The sequence below is a fragment of the Acinonyx jubatus genome, chromosome D3 (assembly GCF_027475565.1).
Source record: "Acinonyx jubatus isolate Ajub_Pintada_27869175 chromosome D3, VMU_Ajub_asm_v1.0, whole genome shotgun sequence".
NCBI lineage: Eukaryota > Metazoa > Chordata > Mammalia > Carnivora > Felidae > Acinonyx > Acinonyx jubatus.
Window position 1 is genome coordinate 33831319 of NC_069392.1, and position 24821 is coordinate 33856139.

The 24821-nt window shown below is 40.9% G+C and overlaps 1 protein-coding gene across 1 annotated transcript in view; it reads right to left on the bottom strand.

The window, feature by feature from the left end:
• Positions 1-294: 294 nt before the first annotated feature.
• Positions 295-24821, bottom strand: part of RALBP1 (ralA binding protein 1) — a 47819-nt gene continuing 23292 nt past the window's right edge. The window contains exons 2-10 of the mRNA XM_027068488.2: positions 21862-22160; positions 19436-19894; positions 15392-15741; positions 13705-13866; positions 12569-12700; positions 8279-8386; positions 4088-4209; positions 3718-3841; positions 295-1981 (exon numbers count right to left, since the gene is read on the bottom strand). Of these exons, the coding sequence (XP_026924289.1) occupies positions 1739-1981; positions 3718-3841; positions 4088-4209; positions 8279-8386; positions 12569-12700; positions 13705-13866; positions 15392-15741; positions 19436-19894; positions 21862-22105 (1944 nt within the window). The 5' untranslated portion in view covers positions 22106-22160 and the 3' untranslated portion in view covers positions 295-1738. The remainder of the gene's footprint in view (positions 1982-3717; positions 3842-4087; positions 4210-8278; positions 8387-12568; positions 12701-13704; positions 13867-15391; positions 15742-19435; positions 19895-21861; positions 22161-24821) is intronic.

Genomic DNA, 24821 nt, shown 5'->3' on the forward strand with positions numbered 1-24821 from the left:
ACCAACTCCTTGTCAGCCACAGGACGCTACTTCAAAGAAAGAAGGTGCACAAAAAAACAAGATGCTTTTGTTTGTTGGTTTGTTTTTCCTCAAATGGCTGTTGAATTTATTTGTTTGATCAATAATGGTCCTGGCAAAAATTAGTTAACGAATGCGGAGACAGTTGTAATGAAATACTAATTTTAAAAATCCATGATACCTTGATAGAAATTAGAGTTTACACAAACAAAAAAGAAACCTTCGATATTGCCAGTAAATATAAAATAAATGTAATATGACCGACAGGACAGCAAGAAGGCTTTTATACGTTTATATTTGACACCTGACCATATTTTCAGTCACCATAATATCTTCTCTCCAGATTTAAAAAAATAGTATGCTGATTTCTATAACAAAGCTTTTTTCGTACAAAAATCAAACAATGGCCAACAAGTCACAACAGTGCAATAGGTAGAGAATAAAAAACCGCATCAAACAGGTGCTGAAAATAAATAGTAACTAGGAGAGGACAGAGCCCTCGTGGGGGGTTTGTTTCCATCACCTTGAGTGCGTGGGGTTTATCTTCACAGCCATGAGAGCTGACCTACCTCACGGGTGCCATTGATTCAGACAGAGCGTGACTGAACAAAGGTGCCCGAGAGCTGACCTCCCAGATGCCTCAGTCACCGGAGAAGTTACAGAAGCAAGAAAACGGGGTCGGGGAATCACAGCTATCATTTAAAGGAAAAGTTTTTTTCTATTGCTCAATCTTGTCAATTGGGAGTCCGTCAGCAGGTTCACTGAGATCATAGGATACGGGTAATTGAACACTTTTATTTAAGAGCATATATGGCTTATTCAGGCAGAGAGACTTTTACATTCCAGCCCAAGCAAGCAATCTAAGTCATCCTGTGTTTAATGGAAGATCAGTCACACGAGAAGATCTCCGGGTTAAGGAACCGGTCCTGTGTGTGGAGGCCTCAGGTCAGGCGGCTACCTCCGACCAACCCACTGAAAAGCATGTGATCACCGGCAGCGAGGAGCCCGCAGGAGCCTGGCGGCTGCTCCTACACGGGGGCCACGCTGCCCCGGGGCCAGCGGGTGGGCTCCACTGGCAGCTCTGTGACAGGTCAGGCCATCCGGTGACTCAGGTTCATGGACTGGTTTAGGGCCGTCAAAGGAGAGGGTGACGAGGGTGGGCAAAGGTAACCTCAGTAACAGCCATTCTGGCCAGTCAGGAAATCTGAGGCAGCTCCCCATTATAGAATCTGCACCGAGAAGGTGTAAAAGGCACAAGCAAGAGTGACTAGTAAGCAGAGATCCCGGAGGGTGACACTACGGGCCAATCCACAAGGCAGGAACAGGATTTACCTTGTTTGGCTCCACCCCCCCACCCCCACCCCACCCCCCACCGAGAGAAAGAGATCCTGATTCTGCTGTAATAAAAAAGCAAAGAAAGACGATTTTTGGTTTAAAAAGAAGCCACTCAAGGGTTAAAACAGTTTTAAGTTAACAAGGAAAATTAATCTTCAAATAAGCTGACACTATCTGGAAAACTCATCTGTCCCCTACAAGCCCACAATGCGTGCACTGCTTTGTCCTCCCGTGTAACCTGAGCCTGACGCGGAGAAGTCATACGTGTGAGAGAAGAAAGAGTCTGAGAAGAAAAGACATCTTTACAGAATGTACAGCACAGAGTTGTGCACTCTGACTCTCGGGATTACAGTAAGATGCACGGGTCTCGTTGGGTCTGGGCTGCTCAGATGGGCGTCTCCTTCCTGTCTCTGCTCGGTGACGGCTTGGCCTGCTCCTTAGCCGCTTTCGTCTCCGGGGCGCCGTCTCTGGGCGGCTGGCCGGCCCCGCGCCTCTCGGGCTCCTCGTCGTCCTGCCCTGGCGGCTCGGGCTTGGCTCGCTGCAGCTGAAGCAGGCGGAGCTGCACCCGCAGCTCGACGATGGCCTCTCGCTCTTCGTGAATTGCTTGATTCAAATGATTGTTCTTTATCTTGAGGAACGACAAAAGAACAGTCGTCACTTAAGCAAGAAGGTCCAAAGGAACAGATTCAGGAATAGAGAACAGTTAGCAAGGGTGTGCTACACAGCAATCTATTCTGTTTTAGTCAACTCAGCTGTGAGACTGGAGACAGGAACACGGATGCGCAAATGAGACACGTCAACACCTCGACCCCGAATGCACAAAATTCAAGAACGAAACTGCTGCTAATTGCAGAAGAGTGAACACATCTGGAAAACATAAATGTACCAAGAGAAAACAGTTCGCTTAATAATAATAAATATCTCAGTGTTTCAAGTAGGTGTATGTTTTGAACTGGCTCCTGACTAGCCCTAAGTAAGCAGAAGATGAGAGGGACTTGACCAGAGACAGGATCAAATCCCAGATTTATCTCAAAAGTGAACGTCCTTTGTCTTTTGTGAATGGCATTTCTTTACACCTGAACTGTGCTACTGAAGCAAACTACAGAAAACTATCAGTTCTAGATTATCTGCCTGCATTCAGCAAAGTCGAGGTAGCGAGATAGTAGCTAATCCCAGAATCCTACAAACCTCCCTCGGTAGCAGGCTACTTACTGGCTGCACGGCGCACCCTCTCCTCTCTGTGCTGTGGCATTTCTACGCAGCCTGCGTTTCCCAGGCTCCCTGGCGGCTACCTACAGCCACGTGACTGTGCCTTTGCTAACAAGGTATGAGCGGAGGCCCTTAACCACCAGGCATCCTTGGATTCCTTCCCCCTTCCTGCTGAGAGTGGGCAAGGCCTAAGGCCACTCTGGACCCCAGATGTTTTCCACGTGGGAGGAGGGCTTCCCGTGTGGAGGGTGGCAGACGTGCATGTCTGCCAGGGACATAACCGTCTTGTTCAAACCGCGAGAGTATCCTCTCTTACAGTGGCTACACCTAGATCCCAAGTACTGCAATTCTGGAATAGATCTTCCTACTTAGGATTTTCACGTGGTCTGCCAAGTGTTAGGAAAGCAAACTAAAGTGCCAATGGGAGGCCCTTGTAAAGAAGGGAAGCCACCTGGTGGCCCAGGCCTCAACCGCTGCTCTGCTTCTCCCACGACACACCCGTGGCCGTAGCCAGTGTCCTGGGATGTGGACCTTGGTGGGCAGCCCCTCTGAACTCTGTCCACGGGACTTCTGTGGGCGGCAGTTTTGTGCGGGATTCTATTTTCTATGCAGTGGGAGGCTGATTTGCCCCAGCAGCTGAGTGCATCGGGACGAGGGAAAGCAAGCCGTCGCCCTGTTCTTAGAGCAAGACGAGAACGGCTCTCCTCTCTCAACCCCTGAGGTACATCTGGAGACAATGATTAATCTGGGGTAAGCAGGGGAACTCCGATCGCGATCACAGAAATCTCTTGCTTTTCACCACGCGGTTGCCTCCCCGATCCCTGGGGCCGACACACTGGCTGCTCCGAGGGTTAAGGGACAAGAGAAAGCTCTGTCCCCATTTTACCCACAGGAGAGGCAGGAGGCTTTTCGACCTCTTCCACCAGCATTGCTCTTTCTGCTCATCTCTGGGAACTGAGCCCAGATCTTCCGCAGCGGTTCGAGGGCAGTCGGGGCAGCCGCCACAGCCCAAGGACGCCCGCTGAGGCCACACTGTGCGGCGCGCCCGGCCGGCTCCGGTGAGACGTCCCCTCAACTCTCTCCTCAGCCTCCCCGCTCGTTCCCACAGAAAGGAAGACCGCTTTTAAGGGAAACTTTCTGGAAGCCGGTGCTCACTTCTAGCTCCTCGTTCTGCCTCTGGAGGTCCTCCAGGATGATCTGCAGCTCCTCCTCGTCCTCGCTCTCGCTCTCGCTGTCGGAGGAGTACTCCTCGGTCTCGCTGCGGCCGTGCTGCTGGCGGCTGCGGGCGGGAGGCCGAGAGAGCCGGTGAGCAGAGGAGCGCGCACCGCTGCCCTCCCGCCCTTCCTTCCCCTTCACCAGCGCTCCACGGGTCCACTCAGTGGAGCCACTTAGGAAGAAACGGTAAAGCTGACTGGTTCGGATGCCCAGTTCTTTTGCGTGGAAGTCTGAGAGTTGAAACAACTACGTGCATTTTTCAGTAAACATTCTTGCGAACTTAAAACTAAGACCCTCTGCTTTCCTCTACCTCTGAATTTCAGCAATCTCAGCTCTGAGGCGTTCGATCTCTTCTTTTTCGGAGGCGATCTGTCGGCGCAGAAACTGCTCCATGGCTAGAAGCTCCTCCTGTTCAGTCAGGATCTCGTTCTCCTGAAATAATGACCACTGGTGAGCACCTTCGAGAGTATGAGTCTAGGGAATGTCACTTTTTGGGGTCTCCTATGTTGCCTTAAATTCTTTAGCCCCATATGTAACACAAGTTATGGGAAAGCTTGTACTACAAAGCTTATAATCCTGTTTCCCTAACTAATGTCATGGAAAGGCTGAGAAAAAGTAGACTAAGTTATTTGGGAGGAATATCTAGATTTTTCCCAAGACAAAAAATGCCACCTCAGAATCCCCTGTCCTCAATTTGCAAAGGCTCCCGATGAACCAGTACCCTGGGCACAAAGGTCAAGTGACTGTCTGTTTTTAATTCCCAGTCCCTCCTGAATGCCTTTCTACTTCTCAGTAAGGACCTCTCTTATCTATTTCGGGGTCAAGATAGAACTAGGAAAAGAAGGACCCAGGAGATACCCAGCTGGTGTATTACCTTAAAGCAAATCCTAGTAAAGGGAAAACATTCCCAGATGAAATCTTTCCTCCTCACCAAAATCCACCGTCCTCCTCAACCCACGTCCCCAGAGATGATAAACCGTAAATATTCTGCTTTCACAGATATGCATTTCTAAAACTGGATCACCAAAGGGAAGCTAACCCCTCCAACCTATGAGTCTAGAAATGAGTCTAGAAAAGAACCAAAGCAGACAAAATTTCAGAGGCAGAAATGTCAGGCTATGGAAAACAAGGAGTCTGAGGCAAGGGTCTACAGCATTTCCTTCTCAACTTCTAGGTATTCAAAGGATAAGCACCTGTGTTTGAACCTGAACGCCACTGGGGTCAAATTCTAGAGGGAAGTACTCAAAGCCTCCAGCAAGCACGAGCAAGCTCTCAGAGATGTAATATGCAGCGTTCCCTCCCCATGTGTTTCTAAACACAGATGCTTTCCCTTTACCCCAGGGGACCCATTAAAGCTCATGTTCTGAAAAATGTCAGACTGAAAAACTCTGAACTAAAGACATAATCTGGGACTTTATCCTGTCTTCAGGGGAAGAGCTGTGTTCCTGCTAGGCAAAACAATGTCCTTCTCAGAAGTGAAAGAAAAGGGGGATGCCTGGGTGGCTCAGTTAAACGCCCAACTTCAGCTCAGGCCATGACCTTGCAGTTCATGGGTTCGAGCCCCACATCGGGCTCTGTGTTGACAGCTCAGAGCCTGCGTCAGATTCCGTGTCTTCCTCTCTCTCTGCCCCTCCCCCCACTAGCACTCTATCTCACTTTCTCTCCCAGAAAAGAATAAACATTAAAAAAAAAAAAAAAAGTGACAGAAAAGGAATGGAACTTGTAAAGCTTTAGGTACCCGACACATGTGAATTTCTGGAAATACACGGACTGCCATCAGAACCTAGGACTTCATTTCTGGTTAACCTCTGGGAGTTTCCAGAACAGAGTGAGGCTGACTTGAGAAATGCAGAGAAAGAAAGGAGCTCATTTCCCACTCTATGCCTGGAATACAGTAGATACTCAAGAGCTATTTGTCAAATCAATGAATGAATAATAAAGCAATTCATCTCCAACAAATGAGTTCACCCACAAAGAATAAAATGAAAATATCTGAACAGATGTTATCAGCAACAACAATCAGATAAAATCTATACTGTTACATTTCAAGGATCCCAAACTTTGTGGTCAGGAAAAACACATTTTAAAATATTAAAAGTCTGGGCGCTTCCGTGGCTCAATCGGTTAAGTGTCTGACTCTTGGTTTCAGCCCATGATCACATGGTTGATGGGCTCAAGCCCCGCGTGGGGCTCTGTGCTGGCAGGGCAGAGCCTGCTTGGGATTCTCTCTCTCCCCCTCCCCCACTCACTCACACACTCTTTCTCTCTCAAAATGAAAGAATAAACTTTAATTTTTTTTTAAACTGCCATCTCATTAACATGAAACAAATTAATTACAACTCCCCTGTAAGTTACGGAAAACATTGTAACTCAGCCCTGTGTGTGGATAAAATAAGATTAAGCATCTAGAACAGTGTCCGGTAAGTAGCAGTCAGTGGAGGACAGTTTCTCGTGAACACTCCAGCAAACACCACATAAAAGTTAAAACCAACAAATACAACAGGCATGATCCCATTAAAGCCACTTAATCATCTTTCGAGTTTCTTTAAAAGACTCACACCTCTGTGGTTGAGCTTCTCAAATTATAATATATGAGGACCATTTAGAGTCTTGCAACACACTCTTGAAGGACCAACGGGTCAAAGAAGAAATCAAATATCTAGAGATGAATGAAAGTAGAAACACAACGTGTCAAAACTACAGGATGAAGTAAGAGCAACTCGAAGAGGGAAGTTTATGGTGATAAATGCCTTCATTAAGAAAAAAGAAAGATCTCAAACAACGTATCTTTACAGCTGAAGGAACTAGAAAAAGAACAAACTTACAATTAGCAAAAGGGAGGAAATAATACAGATCAGAGCAGAAATAAATGAAATAGAGACTAGAAAAACAATACAAAAGATTAATGAAACTAAGAGTTGTTTTTATTTTTGTAAATGTTTATTTTTGAGAGAGCACACACGTGCACAGTAGCATGCACAGAGGGGCAGAGAGGGAGAGGGAGAGAGAATCCCAAGCAGGCTCTGAGCTTTCAGTGCAAAGCCCAATGTGGGACTTGAACCCACAAAGATTAAGACCTGAACCAAAATCAAGAGTCAGACACTCAAACGACTGAGCCACCCAGGCACTCCAAGAGTTCGTCTTTTGAAAAGACAAAATTGACAAACCTTTAGCTAGAATAAAAGGACTCAAAGCTATACATGAAAGAGGAAAAACTACAACTGATACCGCAGGAATACAAAGCATCATGAGAGACTACTATAAACATTTATACACCAACAAACTGGATAACCTAGAAGAAATGGGTATGTTCTTAGAAACACAGTACCTGCCAAGACTGACCCATGACGGCATAGCAAATCTGAACAGTCGTACAAACACTGAATCAGTTCTCAAAAATCACCCAACCAAGCAAAAACCACAACCAGATGGCTTCACAGGTAAATTCTACCAAACCATTTAAAGAAGTAATGCCAATCCTTTTCAAACTCTTCCAAGAAAACGGAAAAAGGAATGCTCTCAAACTTCCTTTTATAAGGCCAGCATTATGATTACCAGAGCCAGACAAAGACACTACAAGAAAAGAAAATTACAGGTCAATATCCTTGATGAACACAGAAGCAAAGAGATCATACACCATGATCAAGAAGGATTGATCTCTGGGGCGTAAGGATGGTCCAACATATGCAAGTCAATAAATGTGATATACCACATTCACAGAGCACACTGTTGGTAGGAATGTAAACTGAACCCAGCCGTTATGAAAAACAGAACAGAAGAACTGCCATACGATCCAGCAATTCCACCTCTGGGCATATACCCAAAGGAAATGAAAAGAAGACTGAAGAGATACCTGCCCTGCCATGTTTACTGCAGCATTATTCACAATAGTCAAAATATGAAAACAGCTTCGTGGTCAATGCATGAATGGATAGATGTGGGGTGTGTATGAACACACACAGACACAGGAATATTATTCAGCCATGAGAAAGAAGGAAAGCTTGCCATTTATGACAATGAACCTGGAGGACACCATGCTAAGTGAAACAAGCCATACATAGAAAGACAAATACTGTATGATCTCACTTCTATGTGGAATGTTAAAAAAAAAAAAAAAAAAAAAAGTAGAACTCATAGAAGTAGAGAGTAGAACAGTGGTTACCAGAGACAAAGGGATGGGGAAAATGGCGAGATGTTGGTCAAAAGATACAAAGTTGCAATTACAAAGGATAAGTAAGTCTAGAGATCTAGTATACAGGCATGACGACTATAGTTAATAACATTGTATTAACTAGTGGAAATGTACTAAAAGAATAGATTTCAGGTGTTCCCATCACAAAAGAAAAACGTAACTGTATGAGGAAACAATGTTAATTAGCTTCACCATAGTAATCACTTCACTATGTATAGGTGTATCAACCATCATGCTGTATACCTTAATTATGTACAATTTTTATTTTTAAGAAAGGATCTTGCAAAGTAGAGAACAAGTTTAGCTTACCTGAGCAAGGAGAATATTTATAACTTCTTCATTTTCATTCATTTCTTCTTTGGAAACATCCTCTTTTGAAAGACTGGCAATCTCTTGTGCAATCTTGGTTTCACACTCCTATTGGGTGAGACAAATGAAAAAGAACTGCTCAGCCCCTATGTAACACATATTCAACAATTCCACACCATCACCAAACTTCCTTCTCACTTCCCAGAATTGCAAAAGTAGCAGTAACAGTCAGGTGACCCACTGGATAGATGAGCATTTGTTAACTGTGCTTCCAAAATAAGGTGTGCATCTTAGTCTGTGGTCGCACTATGAAAACGTGCTCACCATTTCTGGAACCCATCCATATAAATGACCTTCTGTGATCTTTTTGTTTGTTTGGATGTTGTCAATTTTAAGTATACAATTCAATTAGTTTGGCAAATGAATACAGTTAAGTAACCGGCACAATAATCACATTACAGAACATTTCCATCACCACACAAAGTACCCTTGGGTTCTTCCACCATCTGCTGGCCTCTGGCAACCACTGACCTGTTTTCCATTGCTATAGTTTTGCCTTTTCTTGAGTGTCATATAAATTGAATCAGTCAGTATCTTTTTTTATGTAGCTTCTTTCACTTAGCATTATGCTTTTTTTTTTAAGTTTCTTTATTTTGAGAGAGAGGGAGGGGGAAAGAAGGGGAGGGAGGGAAGGAGGGAGACAGAGTGAGAGAGTGAGAGAGTGAGAGAGAGAGAGAGAGAGAGAGAGATAATGAATATCCCAAGCAGGCTTCACCCTGGCAATACAGAGCCCAACAGTGGGCTCCAACCCACAAACCATGAGATCATGACTTGAGCCAAAAAAGCAAGAGTCAGATGCTTAACTGGCTGAGCCACCCAGGTGCCCTCAGCATAATGCTTTTACTATTCATCTATTTTGTTGTTTGTATTGGTAGTTTGCTGAGTAATATGCCATGACATAAATGTACATCAAGTTGTTTATCCATTCACCAGCTGATGGACATTTGGATCCTTCCTGGTTTTGAACCATTATAACCAGAGCTGTTATGTACATTTCGTACATATATGCTTCAAGTGGGTACATATGCTTCCTTCTTTTAAATACTTAAAAGTGGGATTGCTTGGTCATATGGTAACCATATGTTTAACTTTATAAGAAACTGCCAAACTGTTTTCCAAAATTACTGTACCATTTTGCATTACCAAGAGCAACAATGAGCATTCCCGTTGCGCCACATTCTTGGCAACACCTGGTATTTTTATTTTTAATCATTCTTGTTGGCGTCTAGTGGTATCTCACTGTGGTTTCAATATGTATTTCCTTTATGATAAACGATGTTGAGCATTGTTTATTTGCATGTGCTTATTTGTCATCTGTACATGATCTTTGGTAAAGTGCCTGTTCAACTTTTTTGCCTTTTTAAAAAAAATGTTTAAGAGAGTGTGCACACACACAAGGGGGAAGGGGGGCAGAGAGGGGAAGACAGAGAATCCTAAGCAGGCTCCTCACTGTGAGCGCAGAGCCCAACAGGAGGGCTCAATTCCATGAACCATGAGATCACGACCTGAGCCAAAATAAAGAGTCAGACGCTTAACTGAGCCACCCAGTCACCCCAGCTTTTTTGCCCTTTTAAAAACTGAATTCTTATTATAACAAATGTACCATACTCTGGTGGGAGAGCAGAGGGTATATGGGAAATCTCTATCTTCCTCTCAGTTTTGCTATGAACCTAAATCTGCTTAAAAAAAAATAAACTCTAAAAAAAAAATTTTGTTGTCTTAAGTTTTTTATATATTTGAGTCCTTTATCAGGTATGTGTTTTCGCAAATATTTTGTCACAGCCTCTGCCTTGTATACTCATTTTCTTCAGTGTCTTTTGAAGAGCATGTTTTATTTTTATTTATTTTTAATGTTTATTTATTTTGAGAGAGAAGAGAGAGCATGTGCATGTGTGAGCAGGGGAGGGGCAGAGAGAGAGGGCAAGAGAGAATTCCAAGCAGGTGCTGTGCCATCAGCGTAGAGCCCGACGCAGGCAGGGCTCGATCTCACGAACTGTGAAATCACGACCTGGGCTGAAACCAAGAGTCAGGTGCTCAACCGACTGAGCCACCCAGGTGCCCCTGAAGAGCAAGTTTAGAATGCTGATGAGATGTAATCTAACAATTTTTTTTTTTTTTTTTTTTTTTTTTTACAGTTCATGGGTATTGTGTCCTATTTAAGAAATTACTGCCTGACCTGAGTCAAAGTCAGTAAGATCTTCTATGCTTTCTTCTGGAAGTTCTTTTTAGGTCTTAGATTCACTTTGACTTAGTTTTTGCATATGCTGTGTAGAAAGAGTCAAGGATTTTGTTTTGGTCATTCTTTTTTTGCATACAGATATTCAATTGTTCCAACACAATTTGTTGAAAAGAAAATCCTTCCCCACTGAATTGTCTTATCATCTTTGTGGAAAATTAGCTGCCCATATATTGGTGGGTCTATTTCTGGACTTTCTCCTCTATATGCTTCTCTTTATCCAACATCTACTATCTTGGTTACTGTAATTTCACAGCAAGTCTTAACATCAGGTAGTACAAGTCCTCCAGTGTTGTTCTTTTTCTACAATTGTTTACATCATTTGTATTTTCACATAAATTTTAGAAGAGCTTATTAATTTCTACAAACCCACCTGTTTAGATTTTGATTGGGATTAAATCCACAGATAAATTTGAGAAAACCTAACATTTTAACAATATTAAGATATATCACTCCACCTATTTAGGTCTTCGTTTTTCTTTTTAGGTCCAATATCTGATTGCTCATTGCTAATATACAGAAATACAGCAGACTTCTGTGTATCTAGTCTTGTATCCCACAATTGTGCTAAATTCACTTATCAGTTTTTTGATAGATTTTGTATGTAGACAGTCATGTTGTCTACATATAAAGGATTTTTGGGGCGCCTGGGTGGCTCAGTTGGTTAAACATCCGACTTCAGCTCAGGTCATGATCTCACGGTTTGTGAGTTCAAGCCCCACATCAGGCTCTTGGCTATCACAGAGGCTGCTTTGGATCCTATCTTCTCTCTCTCTGCCCCTGCTTGTTCTCTGTCAAATAAACATTAAACAAATAAATAATTTATTTCTCAAGGTTGAAATCAACTTGACAAAACCTTTTGAGAATTTTATAAATGAACGAGCAGCTATAAAGAGATAGCATAAAGAAAACTGGTAGAGTAAAAGTAATCCATCCTTTCTAAAGTGCCTCTGGTTTGCTCTGTCACAATTCTTTTATCCAAGAGAGAGGAGAAGCAAGAGTAATGAAAACCAAACATCCGTTATCCCTGTCACAGGTCAGAGACCCTTCATTTCAAGTCTGAGAGGCAATGCCACATGGGTAATAATTACAACCATGAGGGCTAATCGGTCAGTCACTGGTTCCAGACTGAAGCATGAAGAGAACGACAACAGGCATAGGAAAAAAAAAAAAAGACAGATAATCGGTAAGCAGGAGAAAAGAAGGAAGAAAAACACACAAAGGGCTTTTGCCAGTCTGCCAGTCCTAGAAGGCATGTGCAAACACCTCATGTTTCCTCTCTGACAAAGCTAACTTCCACATAAATGCAAATCTCTAATCTCAGAGCGACATAAATACATGAGCTGTCTTTGTCTGTTAGCACAACCACAATGGTGACCCACCAATGATCATGCTCTAGCAGTCTGATGGATGCTGACTAACGTTCCCTGGAAGTACTGTGGGGCCTGCCATTGAATCTGAACACAGGTTGTAAGAGGGTCCAGAGATCTGAGATCTCAGCCTTTTGGCTAGGCAACCCACGGCCCCAGAACCAAGAAACATACATGAGAGGAGATTAAAAGTCTGATTCATGTGCCCCAAACTTAGCAGGAGTCACAGGCTACTCTTCCTTTTATGAGGTGAATAAAACTGCCTCCTCATGTTTCCCAAGAGCGGACTCAAAGGCTTCAAATTCCCCAGCAGTCTCTGAAATGTATCACTATCCAATTGCTTCTATTTACAAGTACAACCAAGCAGGAAATGACAAAACAGCTTTTAGTAAAATCATGTTTGACTTAAAAAAAACAAAAACCAAAAAACCAACTTCCTAAATGATCATTTCCCTGATACCAAAATGAAGGATCAATAATCCAGAACTGGGAACACTCAGGGAACTTTACTTCAGGAGACATGTACATATTGTGTTTTAAGAGAAACTTAACTTAAAAAATTCCAGCGCATTCTGTTTATATTCTATTATCGACATGACGTACCAAAATGCCAAATTTACTCACTTGTCTCTTAGCTTCTCTCAGTTTCCTTTTGAGGGCTGTCAAAATTCTTTGTACTTCCCATAATCTTTCTTCTTTAGATAAATCCTTTATCCCAGCCTGCAAATCTCGATGTAAACAATTTAAAAGAAACTCCTAGAAAACAATATACCACACACTGAGTGGTATCCCATGTCTCATCATCGCAAAATAAAACCATATGAAATTTCTAAAGATGTGCAACCAACTATTTTTCAATTATTAGTAAGGGAATTTTAATGGCATGAATTATTTTTTCGAGGCTATCACTGAAAATCCTTTTTTGCCTGGGCATTAGGTTCTCATCATTAATTTACATTGGTTCAGTAACAGTTCATTCACATCCCTTTCCCACAACACATCAACAACTAATGATGGGAGCTCAGAGCAGATAAAAGGAAAGAAAACCAAGCAAAAATTTGATAATATGTATGCAAATAAAAAGTATAACAATAATCAAATATAGGTAGATTTCTTGGCCCTGAATTTCGTAATCAGTTTTGCTAAACACACACACATCAAATGAACGGTATTTTCTGTCAGAACAGAACGGTGGAAAAGCACTGGATTTGGGGTCAAATTCTGGTTCTATACAGTTTACTAAAGCCACGTGACACAGTGAGTTAATTTCCACAAGTTTATTTCTATCTGGAAAACATGGCTGATAACAGCAACCCTGTCCAGATAAGTTAACACTTTTGGACTCCTTACAACGTGCCTGGCACCACTATCTCATTTATGGTAGTAATCTTCATGCCAAACCACAAGATGACCCATTTTAAAATGGGATCATCAAGGTTAACAGAGGTTAAGCAGTATGCCTAAAAATCAGTTAACTTTAACCACAGCAAGAATTTAAAGCCAGGTCTTTTGGGTTTCAAAATCTGTATTCTTTCTACCACAATATTCTGACTTCACCAGCATGAAATAGGGCCAGGCAGAGATTTCTGCCCTCAGCGTGCCACGAACAACGTGCCCGACAATTTCCAGACCCACAGAAAGTGCTCAGTGAACAAGAGCTCCTCCTCCGAACCACCCCTGTTGATCATCATAATCATCCAAAAGGGTCAGAGCAAAGGTAGGCTCTTTAGGGTTGAAGGTGGGGCTGAGCACACACACACCTGTCTTCTGATCTCCTCCTTGATGTTCTCCTGGGTCTCTGGCAGTGTAGGCATAGTGGCCATGTTAGACCATCGAAGAGGTTTGGTCACTTGCTTTAGTATCACATTTCCAAAGAGCTCTTGCACATGTGTGAAAAACACATATAGGACACGATTGCTAATCTAAGAAAAAATAAATAAAAAGATTTGCAAAAAAAAAAAAAAAAAAAAAACAAAACAAAAAAAACCAACCAAAAAAACCCCAAAAACCTATTCAAATTATCATTTTATTTCATTTAATTTGTGTCTGCTGCATAGTACATCCTTTAATCGTAGACATGGGAGTGACTTTTTTCCAAGGCAGTGACTGGACATGCTCTGCTAATTACTGACCAACTTAAGAGAATGGAAAAACAGCATATATTCAAGAATGCATTCAAGCACCATAAGGAATTTGAAAAAATAAATAAACAAAAGGACAGGAAAAGGATGCAGAACTCAATGATCATCAATTTTCTCTTTTTTTTTTAGCAATACTGATCTTAAAAATCTTATGTTCTTCTTATGTTCTTTACTCTCGAGTTATTCTGAGACCTTTAACACATACCAGTGTATGTAGCGAGGGACAGGGCAAGGAAGAGTACTGGGAGTTGTCAAGCTGGGCTTGACATGAGAGCCATTACTCTGGAAATCAATGCTTTGCAGGCACATATGGACAACCAGTGTTTAAATATCACGTTCATACGCTAGGAGATCAGGACATCAATTACTTTCTACCTAAAACTTAACAACACACTTGAACCTTCTATGAAACTATCATCCCTACTATAGTAATATTAAGTAACAATATAATATTTACCAAATTCTGAAATTCTGACTAGTCTGAACGATCAAACTGAAATTTCAGAAACATTTTGCTTCCAAAATATAGTCAATGAGCGATGAAAGAATCTTGAATACAAGAAAATACACCCTTACAACAACAGTGCATTGTAACAATGGCTGATAATAACCTAGTATACTGGTCAAAAAGAGAGCTTAAAATAATACAAACGTCAGCACTTCATTTTTTTTGCCTTTTGTATCTGGCCTGAATAAAATATCGAGCATACCGTATAACTCTAATTAAATGACAATAAACGCTCTGTGCCAGCACCCAGTCAACAGCAATAAACAAAGGCCAAGTATTTATGCTGTAAAGAGACACCAATTAACATACTACCAACTCCCTGAAATGCCTCCTCACATTAAAATTCTATAAAATCCTTCTCTAGGATCTATCTTTATGAATGAAATCATCAGGATAAATCCCTGACCAAACAAATGATGTCAGGTCCCTCTGTGCTGGAGTCTGATATAGGGTGTAATATAATTAAGCAATGAAGCTTAATGAAGCTATCTGAAGAAATAAATGAAATCTCCCAAAGTCTACAGATGAACTTTGTAACTGTGGGTACCATGGGCTCCTCCTCTACTCATGAGGGATCACTGTCATCAGGAACTGGTTTGGAGAACCACACCAAAGACTGTACAACACTCAAATTGCACAGCTACATGCTAGTCATGACACTGTCCGTGTTCCGAGAGAACAAGACCAATACTCTAGTATCTACTTTTGCTGGTTAACTGCTTGGTGTGCGATTTAGCAATAGAAAATGACTCCCCAGGGTCAGCATCAGAGGGCACGTGTGCAGGGAAGGCCATGTACCTGAACAGTTGGGCTGAGCACTATAGAAATGTTCTGTATATTCATTTTTGTTTCCAGTTCCTTCGCGATAACATGGTCCATGTGCACGACCAGCCAAGAAATCAGAAGATGGTTACATTCTGGCAGCTCTTTGAGCAAGCGCTGGAATTCCTGCACCTTCTCGCTCTCCATGCTCCGCCCACAAGCCTCTTCAAAGCGAGGCATCAGCTCTTTGGTAAGCAGATTCTCGGGAAGGTCTCGCAAATACTGCTTCAACAAACTGGCCACGGTGTTAGGCTCATATTCTTCCAAATTTGGAGACTCCTCTCTGTCATAGGCTGCTTTCAGCTCGTCCACCTTTGATTTAATTCCTAAAAACATCCAAATTCCGAAGGGAAAGAGGGTATCAAGAAAATAATCAAACACACAACTTGACAAACCATGACACCCACTGCTGTGGGAAGAGATTTGAGGAGAGCCAAACCTCTAGTTATGAAGCAATGACCTGCTCGAGGTTTGTACAATTCCTCCGTAAGGATGATAACATAAAAGACTACACTGTGAGGGTGAATTCAACCAAAAGCTAAATGATACCAGGAAAACTCAATATTCAGAACAAAAGTCAGAGCAATCAGGGAACGTTTTAAGTTTTAAAACATGCCAAGTGATTCAAGGGACATTTTTTTTTTTTTTTTTCATTTAAAGCTGGGTAGGTAAAAATTCAGGCAAAAATTCAACTACAATCCAAGCGTAAATCTTGCTCCCCAAAAAGGGCCAATGGCCTTTTCTAACAAGTCACAAGACTGACAACATACAGCACAACTCGGTATTTATAAGCATGTTCCAATAAGTTGTAGGTCATTACTTTTTATAAGCAAACATTGTATCATAAATACAAAAGGTGGGTTTGCTATCTAAACACACTGTGAAAAAAGTGTCCATTAAATAATCCCCATCTAATTTCTATTTTTAAATTTGAATTTTTGTATATTTTCTTAATCTGGAACACAGCTGGAACCACCACAAAAAAAAAAGCGAAACTTGGGTTTCTCAAATCCAATTGTTTTGTTTTTCTTACTGCACAGAAACACTGACACACAAAACGGCTGTTTTTCAAACATTTTATAAGTTTTGAAGCCCTCAGTCCAATCTGAATTTAAGTGATATGGATTCAGTGCCAGCAAATGCTCATAAAAGCACAAGGAAGCTTTCTGTTGTGTTTAACACTTGAAATTCTAGGCCAATTACCTGAAACAAGATTAAGGCTGAGAGACTGTAATGGTCCAGGTGCAAATGCTTAAGTGTCATCTAACCTGAAGAGCATTTTATAATCAATAGTGCTTATTACATCTGGGCTTATCTTATGTGAAAACCTTCCAAAGGCATTACAAAAAATGTGTCACTTATCCAGTGCTAATAAAATCAATAACTCTAAATATGAAAGTAACAAAATAAAGCTTATTTCTGTATAATCTTCATTTTGACATAAAAGTTAGAAAATACTCCCCATTTTCTTACTTTTATGACATGACTAAAACATGGTGAGTGATAACTTTAATTGAAACTCTTAGCAAAGACCTCTTCTCTCTCTCACATGTATTTATATGCATCTAATTTTTCTCTCCAATAGTGCCTACCCAGAAAACTGCACAAGTAAACAATTAGAATGTCTTTGGTTTGTTGTTACTCTGAAGTTATCAAAATTGTTTTCTTTTTAAAGACTGGATGCTTAAAAAAACATCTCAGGTAGAGAGAGAGCATACACAAAATGATATGTGTGTTTTAAAACTGGAACTTATAGGGGCACATGGGTGGCTCAGTCGGTTAAGTGTCCAACTTTTGTTTTATGCTCAGGTCATAATCTCATGGCTCAACAGTTCGAGCCCTGCATCAGGCTCCGCACTGACAAGTAGAGACTGCTTGGGATTCTCTCTCTCTGCCCCTCCCCCACTCACACACATGTGCAGGCACATGCACACTCTCTCTCAAAATAGATAAACTTTAAAACTCAAAATAAAAAATAAAACTAGCACTTATAATAGGAATAAGAACCAAAAACTCTCCAGCAGAAAACAGTCTTATGAGCATTCAAAGAAAGAAAAAAAAGTCACAGCCATTAACTCTAATCCACGGTATCCTGAATATAGCACACTGTCAGAGCTTAAAAAATGATAAAAAATTGATCAAAGCAGGAGCTCAGCCTCCAGGAATCAATGATCAGGGGAACAGCTCCCTTTGAGTGCTCTGACACACAAACAGAGTTCTGCAACTCCAACTCCAAAAGAATGCAAACATCAAAAATAGGTCAAAGACAAAAGAATCCTTTGAACAAAGCTGTAGAAACTCTTCAGAGAAACTTTCACCTAAAACAAAATTCCTTCCTATCAGACTCAAGTGAGCGAAGCAGCTATGTTGGTATTATTTAAATCTTTAAAAATCAATTCATCATTAGTTTTAAAAGTCAAATTTTCAAGTTCATTTAAATGTGTTTATTTTCATGTTACTAAAGAATTATAAATTCAAATGCAATGCCCTATCTGTGGATTATATTTTCTATAAAATGGTAGCATGTTAGCCAAAATATTCTTAACGATGATACGCTGTCTAAGGGGTACTATGTTAAGGGTTCCCCAATTATCAGAGATGCCTGTCCTTTCCCCAAAAGCCAAATATATCAAATCTGCCCTCTAAAAATTGATTGTGTGAACCAAATCAATGGAAAAACTAAGTGTAATGTCTCTATATTCTAAATATGTATGATTTGACTCATCATGAAAATGTGTGACCAACAACAAGTTTTATAAAATAGATCTCCAGAGGCAGCTGGGTGGCTCAATCAGTTATGTGTCCAACTCTTGATCTCGGCTCTGGTCATGATCCCACGGTCGTGAGATGGAACCCCCACATCGGGCTCTGCATTGACAGTGCTAAGCCTGCTTGGGATTCCCTCTCTATCTCTCTGTGCCCTTTCCCCACTTACATACACACTGTCTTTCTCTCTCGAAATAAAAGTGTTAAAAAAATAATAATAATAGGGGCTCAGTCGGTTAAGCGTCTGACTTTGGCTCAGGTCACGATCTCACAGTTCGTGGGTTCAAGCCCCGCGTCAGGCTCTGGGCTGACAGCTCAGAGCCTGGAGCCTGCTTCAGATTCTGTGTCTCGCTCTCTCTCTGCCCCTCCCCTGCTCATGCTCTGTCTCTCTCTGTCTCAAGAATAAATAAAACATTAAAAAAATAATAATAATTAAAAAAAAAATAATAATAAATAAATAATTTCCAGTATCAAGAACTAAATCATGGGAAAGTAATGATTTAGAACACAGATGTTGCCACAGGTCAGGACTTCCATCCTGTACAGTACAAAAGAAAGAAATAAAATCTTTTTTCTTTAAGTAGCATACATTTAGCTGGATTTTAGACATCCAATATGAATTACATTCTTGCCAAATAAGAAATCTGAACTTTCACATGTATGGAAAACATAAACAGAAAATCAATTTCACTAATGTATGTAATAGCTGCACACGGCTGACAAAAACACTGACATTTGGGGCCTAAACATTTAGCAAGTAACATTTCACGTTCTTTCAGCCGAACTCAGGAAATACATTCTATGATTAGGTCAATAAAAGTGTCTCCTGGCCAAGAAGCGTCCCTTAACTGAGATATCTTTCCTTGCTCTGCTGATCTCCCTCACAACACTGAGCCCTGCTCAGAGGGAAGGAGGTGAGAAGAATAAAGCATAGTCTGAGGGCACCCAACTGAAGGGACATGACTCATATACTTTGTTTAGACTCATCCGGGCTCCTGAAAACTGTGAACAACTCGTGTATCAAGGCTCCTGATAGAACAGAATATCACAAAAAAAGCAAACTGCTAAAACACACACACACACACACACACACACAGTGTGGGGGATGTCTGTGCAACTAGAAGGACTGAGGAAATGAGTAAGGCTTATTAGGAACCATGCCACAATTTTCCTCACAAGTTCTTCTTTTCCCTTCCTTTGAAAAATGGAAGTGAATTTTTAAAAACCCCTAAGAGAAGCACGTGTGCCCAATACCTGAAACTCTGTAGATGCCTTCACACTTCATGCCATACTTCTCTACATAATCTACACATTCACGGAAAACCGCCGGCAGCCGAATGCCGTCGTACATCATGGTCCTCTCTACTGCATCGGCCAAAGGAACTCCAAAAATGGGTTTGAGATTCGGAACGTCAACCTGAGGCACCTCTGGTTCCTGAATTGGCTTCTTCTTTTTCTTCTTTTCCTTCCACTGTTTAACAACATCCGCTGCTGTCAAGTCTTTTGACTTCTTCTCTTTATGTTTCTCTTCTTTGTGCTTTTCTTCTTTATGTTTTTCCTCTTTGGGTTTCTCTTTTATTTTAAAATCCTTCTCTTTCTTTTTAGAAAAGCTGGGCTTCTTGAAAACATGGATTCCCTTGGACCTCTTCATTTTGGAAGGACTTTCAGCCTCATCTCCAGAGCTATCTTCCTGAAAGGCAGCATAGCCTTCAGCTGCCAAAGAAATGCAGGGAATATAAGTCATACACCTGTTTCATGTCAAACCGTCCATGAACTTTTGGAAAACAGGACCAAAAACAGTGCCACCTGGGACTGGCTACCTTGCTTTTCACTTCATGGCCAATCCCTCCTGGGTGCTGCCAGTCATGAAAGGGGTTTCTTCTCAGCTAACATGAGATGCTGCACTGACATCTCCTGACCACAAGAGGGCGAATGCGGCGTGCCAGTCACCTTTGTAACCGGGTTCATGTGTGTGCCCGTGGAATTTTGGCAAACCAAACCAAATATTGTAAACACACAACAAAGGATCTGCAGAGAGGGCTAATGCAAGGAGTCCTTCTATAATATATGATGAAAAATGATGAAAAATCATCATCTGAATAATGGCCTCTTATTTAGATTTTTTTTTCATATATTTGGTCCCTGTTATTGAAGCAATCTGACACCACGACACAAATGGCCCTGCGTTCAGATGCTCCGGCCGTTCCCCTGTCACACTTTGCCCTCCTGTCACTAGCTGTGAAGTTCTTTCTGGAGACCAGCAGGGGCTGAAGTCTCAACTGGGTAGAGGGCAGAACCAGGAAAGTTCCCTAATCTCTGGATGGCGGCCGAATGCATCAGCCCACTTCTCTGCATCTAGAGCCCTGGTTTTCACACACTGACACTTGTTTTATATCCTATCAGTTATCTTACTTTGGTTTGGTTGTTATTTTAAAATATGATTTTCCTGTTCTTTTCTTTAGCCAGCTACCTTAATCAGCCATTTCATAACGAAGATTAAATTTAAAAATTTCACAAATTACCCTCTACTTAAAATACCACAAACGCCACAGCCACCAGAAGAGCAGAAATCTTAAGGGCGAGAATACCACGATACAGAGCAGCTGCAGTTCTCAGACACTGCTGGTGTGAGTGCAATCTGGTACGGCCACTCTGAAAAATCGTTTTGCAGGATCTACTAATGCTAAAATAAGCATGGCCTTTTAAGAGAGCAATCCCACAACAGAAATGTATAACCACGTACAACGACATTCACAGAAGCACCATTCACAAGTCAAAAACTGAAAACAACCCAAATGACGAATAAGAGAATAGATACATTCTAGCATATTAATGCAATGAAACAAAATCCAGTAATAAAAACGACAAATTACTGCCACGTGGAATAACACGGATGAATCTAACAAATACAACTTTGGGCAAAAGAAACTAGATACAAAAGGAAATATGCTTTCATTTACATAAATTCAAAATCAGGCAGTTTCAAGCTATACTGAAAGAAACTTACCTTTGGGAAGTGTGGGGGATTCCCTCTACAGGGATAATGGGAGGGAATTTCTAAGCGTGCTGATAATGCTCTATTTCCAGATGCTTGTAATTACAAGGACGCATGTCCATTTTGTGACAGCTCATTCAAGTGGCACACAATTTGTGCATTCTATCTCAATGCTATACTTCAAAAACAAATTGACTTAAGTATAACATGAAACTCAAAACAGAGCACCTCATTTGCTTTTAATATACTAAAGAGCTATGCTTAAACAATTTGGCTTTCCTACAGAATAGGACCTATACAGAGAATGCATCGTGGCATCTGCTTAAGACAAACAAATAACTACCTTTTTCACAGTTCCAATAAAGTGTACCCCCACTGGCCTACACAACCCAGCCAAGAAAGTAATATTCTGTAAGGGTAAAATTTCAATATCTACTTTTTATACATTATTTAAAATGACCCATTTACGAAACTTCTAACAAAAACCTTTACCACTTCTGGAAATTCAGTAATTTTGTTCACAAGAGTAAGACCCTAAGATACAACTCTGGTATACAAAAATTGAGACCCAGAAAAGTAAAGAACAGAAAATGCCAAACAAGAATCTTTGCAGACAGCAGGCACAGTGATTAGAGTAAAAGTTTACCCCAAATATACCAAAAGCGTAGAGAAAAATGGCACTTACTCCTTTTTTCTTTTTTCTTAAATTTTCCTTTTTTCTTCCCATGGTCTTTCTCATCATCAGACACTATGTCAGGAGGCTCATGAAGGCTGTCATGGGGAGGCGAGGGCTCGCCAGTGCGGTACAAGCCGGGAAACTTGGTAGGGCTGATCTCCTCAGAGCTGGGGGTTCGGGTAAGACCACTGCCATGCTCCACCCTGCGGTGCTCACTAGGGCTGCTGGTGGGGGGCAGGAAGCACTCAGTCATTCTGCCTCCCTGACGAGACAGTGAGGAGGGTTTCTCTGTTACCTATCCATTACACCTGCACAGAGGGAGAAAAGATCATCAACACCAACCAGAACACAAAAGCACCGCACAAAACACGGCGATTAACCTTGCATTTACAAATCAAAAATATTTTTCTTTACAACCCTTCTGAAAATAGTCATTCATTTTAACATCTCAAGTTACATTCCATTCATCACACATTTAAGTTCCCAGAGAGGCAGAAAGCACTGGCACCTTTAAGTATTAGAAAAATGAACCAAATGAAAATGAGAGTTCTCAAAGTCGAATACAGAGTTCCTCTTAAAAAGAAGGGGTTTCATTTTGACTGTTCTATCCAACATGCAATCTATTTTTCTTTAAGTCATGAAAAAACAACCATGAATAATAAATTACACAGACAGCTTAATACAACTGCACATGAATAGTTCAGAATGAGAATTAAAATTTACAATATTTATAGCGATGTATTTGATGATTCACACAATTATAGATCATTCATTATAGTTCTACAGTGCATGGTATTAGGTAGTTCATGTGTTGATAGTAACTTATTTTGTATTGCAGTTATGTTAAAAGAAACAAGGGAACCCTTATTTGTTCAATCCGAAAGACACACTAAATAGATTCACTAGAATGGACACTATACAGGACAAATGCAATAAGAGTTCAAGGTTTGGTCACTTTTTCTTCCTCTTTAGACAGAGGTAACACAGTCTATGTACATTATTCAAAAGTTACTTGGATTATTAGTTCTTATTCCACTTTAATATCTTTATGATACTCATTTGGAAAACTATTAGAATCACTTGTTTCTCTTTGCATTCACTTTTAAGGTTATTTTGCAATTTAATAAATCCAAGAGCCCTAAATGACAAGACTAATAAATCTGACCATGAACAGACTCAAAAGAAAATGTAAAAAAAAAAAAAAAATTCTGCAGGGCGCCTGGGTGACTCAGTTGGTTAAGCATCCGACTCTTGGTTTCAGTTCAGGTCATGATCTCACGGTTTGTGGGTTCAAGGCCTTCATTGGGCTCTGTGCTGACGGCGTGTGATTCTCTCTCTCCCTCTTTTCCTGTCCCTCCCCTGCAAGCTCTCTCTCAAAATAAATAAACTGTAAAAAAAAAAAAAATGTGCAATAGCTAAGTTCTTTAAAGAGCTAAGAGCTCTTACAAATCAGTAAAAATATGAACAAATCAAGACACCTACACAAAGGACATGATATAATTCACAGAAAAACGACTAATATCCATGCAAAAATAATGTTCAGGTACAGTTTTAATTTTTAAAGTATAAACTAAAACAATAAGTTACTTTTCTAATATCAGAACAAAAAAGTGTATAATACCCAATGTTGTAAAGATATAAGCAAAGGACTCGTAAGACTCTCTACTAATAACACAAGTATAAATTAGCACAATCCTTTTTGAAAAGCAATTTGGCAATATCAAAATATAAAATGTACTCTCTGATCCAGGCATTCCTCTTTCAGGAATTTATCCTTCACATACATTTTTGTAAGAAATCAAAGATGTACACATGAAAATATTCATTTTAGCACTGTAAAAGCAAAAACATGATCATCTACGTGGCTATCAACAGATCAATTCAATTATGATTTATCCACATAATGGAATATAAATCAACACACAATTTCTGAAAGCATGTAAGAAATAGTTAACTATTGGGGCGCCTGGGTGGCCCAGTCGGTTAAGCATCCAACTTTGGTTCAGGTCATCTCACGGTTCGTGGGTTTGAGCCCCGTGTCGGGCTCTGTGCTGACAGCTCAGAGCCTGGAGTCTGCTTCAGATTCTGTGTCTTTGTCTCTCTGTCCCTCCCCTGCTCACACTCTGTCTCTCTCTCTCTCTCAAAATAAACAAACATTAAGAAAAGAAAAAGTTAACAATTATTAACTCTTGGAAGTGGTAAAATGGGAGAAAGATTTTTATTCCTTCTATGTAGTTTGAAACTTACCATGTGCTTTTATTACTATTATTGTAAAAAATTGAAAAAAATGAACAGAGCATGTTTTTAATTTCATAAAACTCATGCAGCATTTAAAATCAAGCTTTTAGTACTATTTAGTAATGTGGGGAAAAACAACTTTATTTACAGCACAATATCAATATTTAAGTACATAAACATTTATGCAAAACAAATCATAAGAACGAGAATGTGAACAATTTTCTCTGAATTGAAAGATCATAAGTGACGTAAGTTTTCTTCCTACCCTTCTACATTTCATAAATTTTGTACCCACTATGCATTATTGCATAAAAAGAGGAGAGAGTTCCATTAGAGGATCTGTAAGCATCACTCTAATTCTTCTGTTTTTCTGTTTGGCTATTGTTTTTTAAAAGTACATTCTATTCTCTCTTCAATCGAAGGCATCGTAAGTTTTGACACTCACAGGATTTAGGTGGAGCTGGGGCCCAACAGCATAACAGTTACACATTACAGGTGAGCAAACTGAGCTCCAAAGATGGAGGAGCCAGAAGACAGCCCCGAGAACACAGCCGTACAGCACAGAAATAAAACCCCTTACAGGCACCCGTGCCACCCACACTCCACCACTTGATCTCGTGCTCCCCTGGCTTTGCCAAGGCTGTCTTCACTCCCGGGAGTCCAGCCCTCCTTCCAGCACTTTTGCATGGCCAACTGCTACCCCTCCTTCGACATGGCTCCTGAAAATGGGC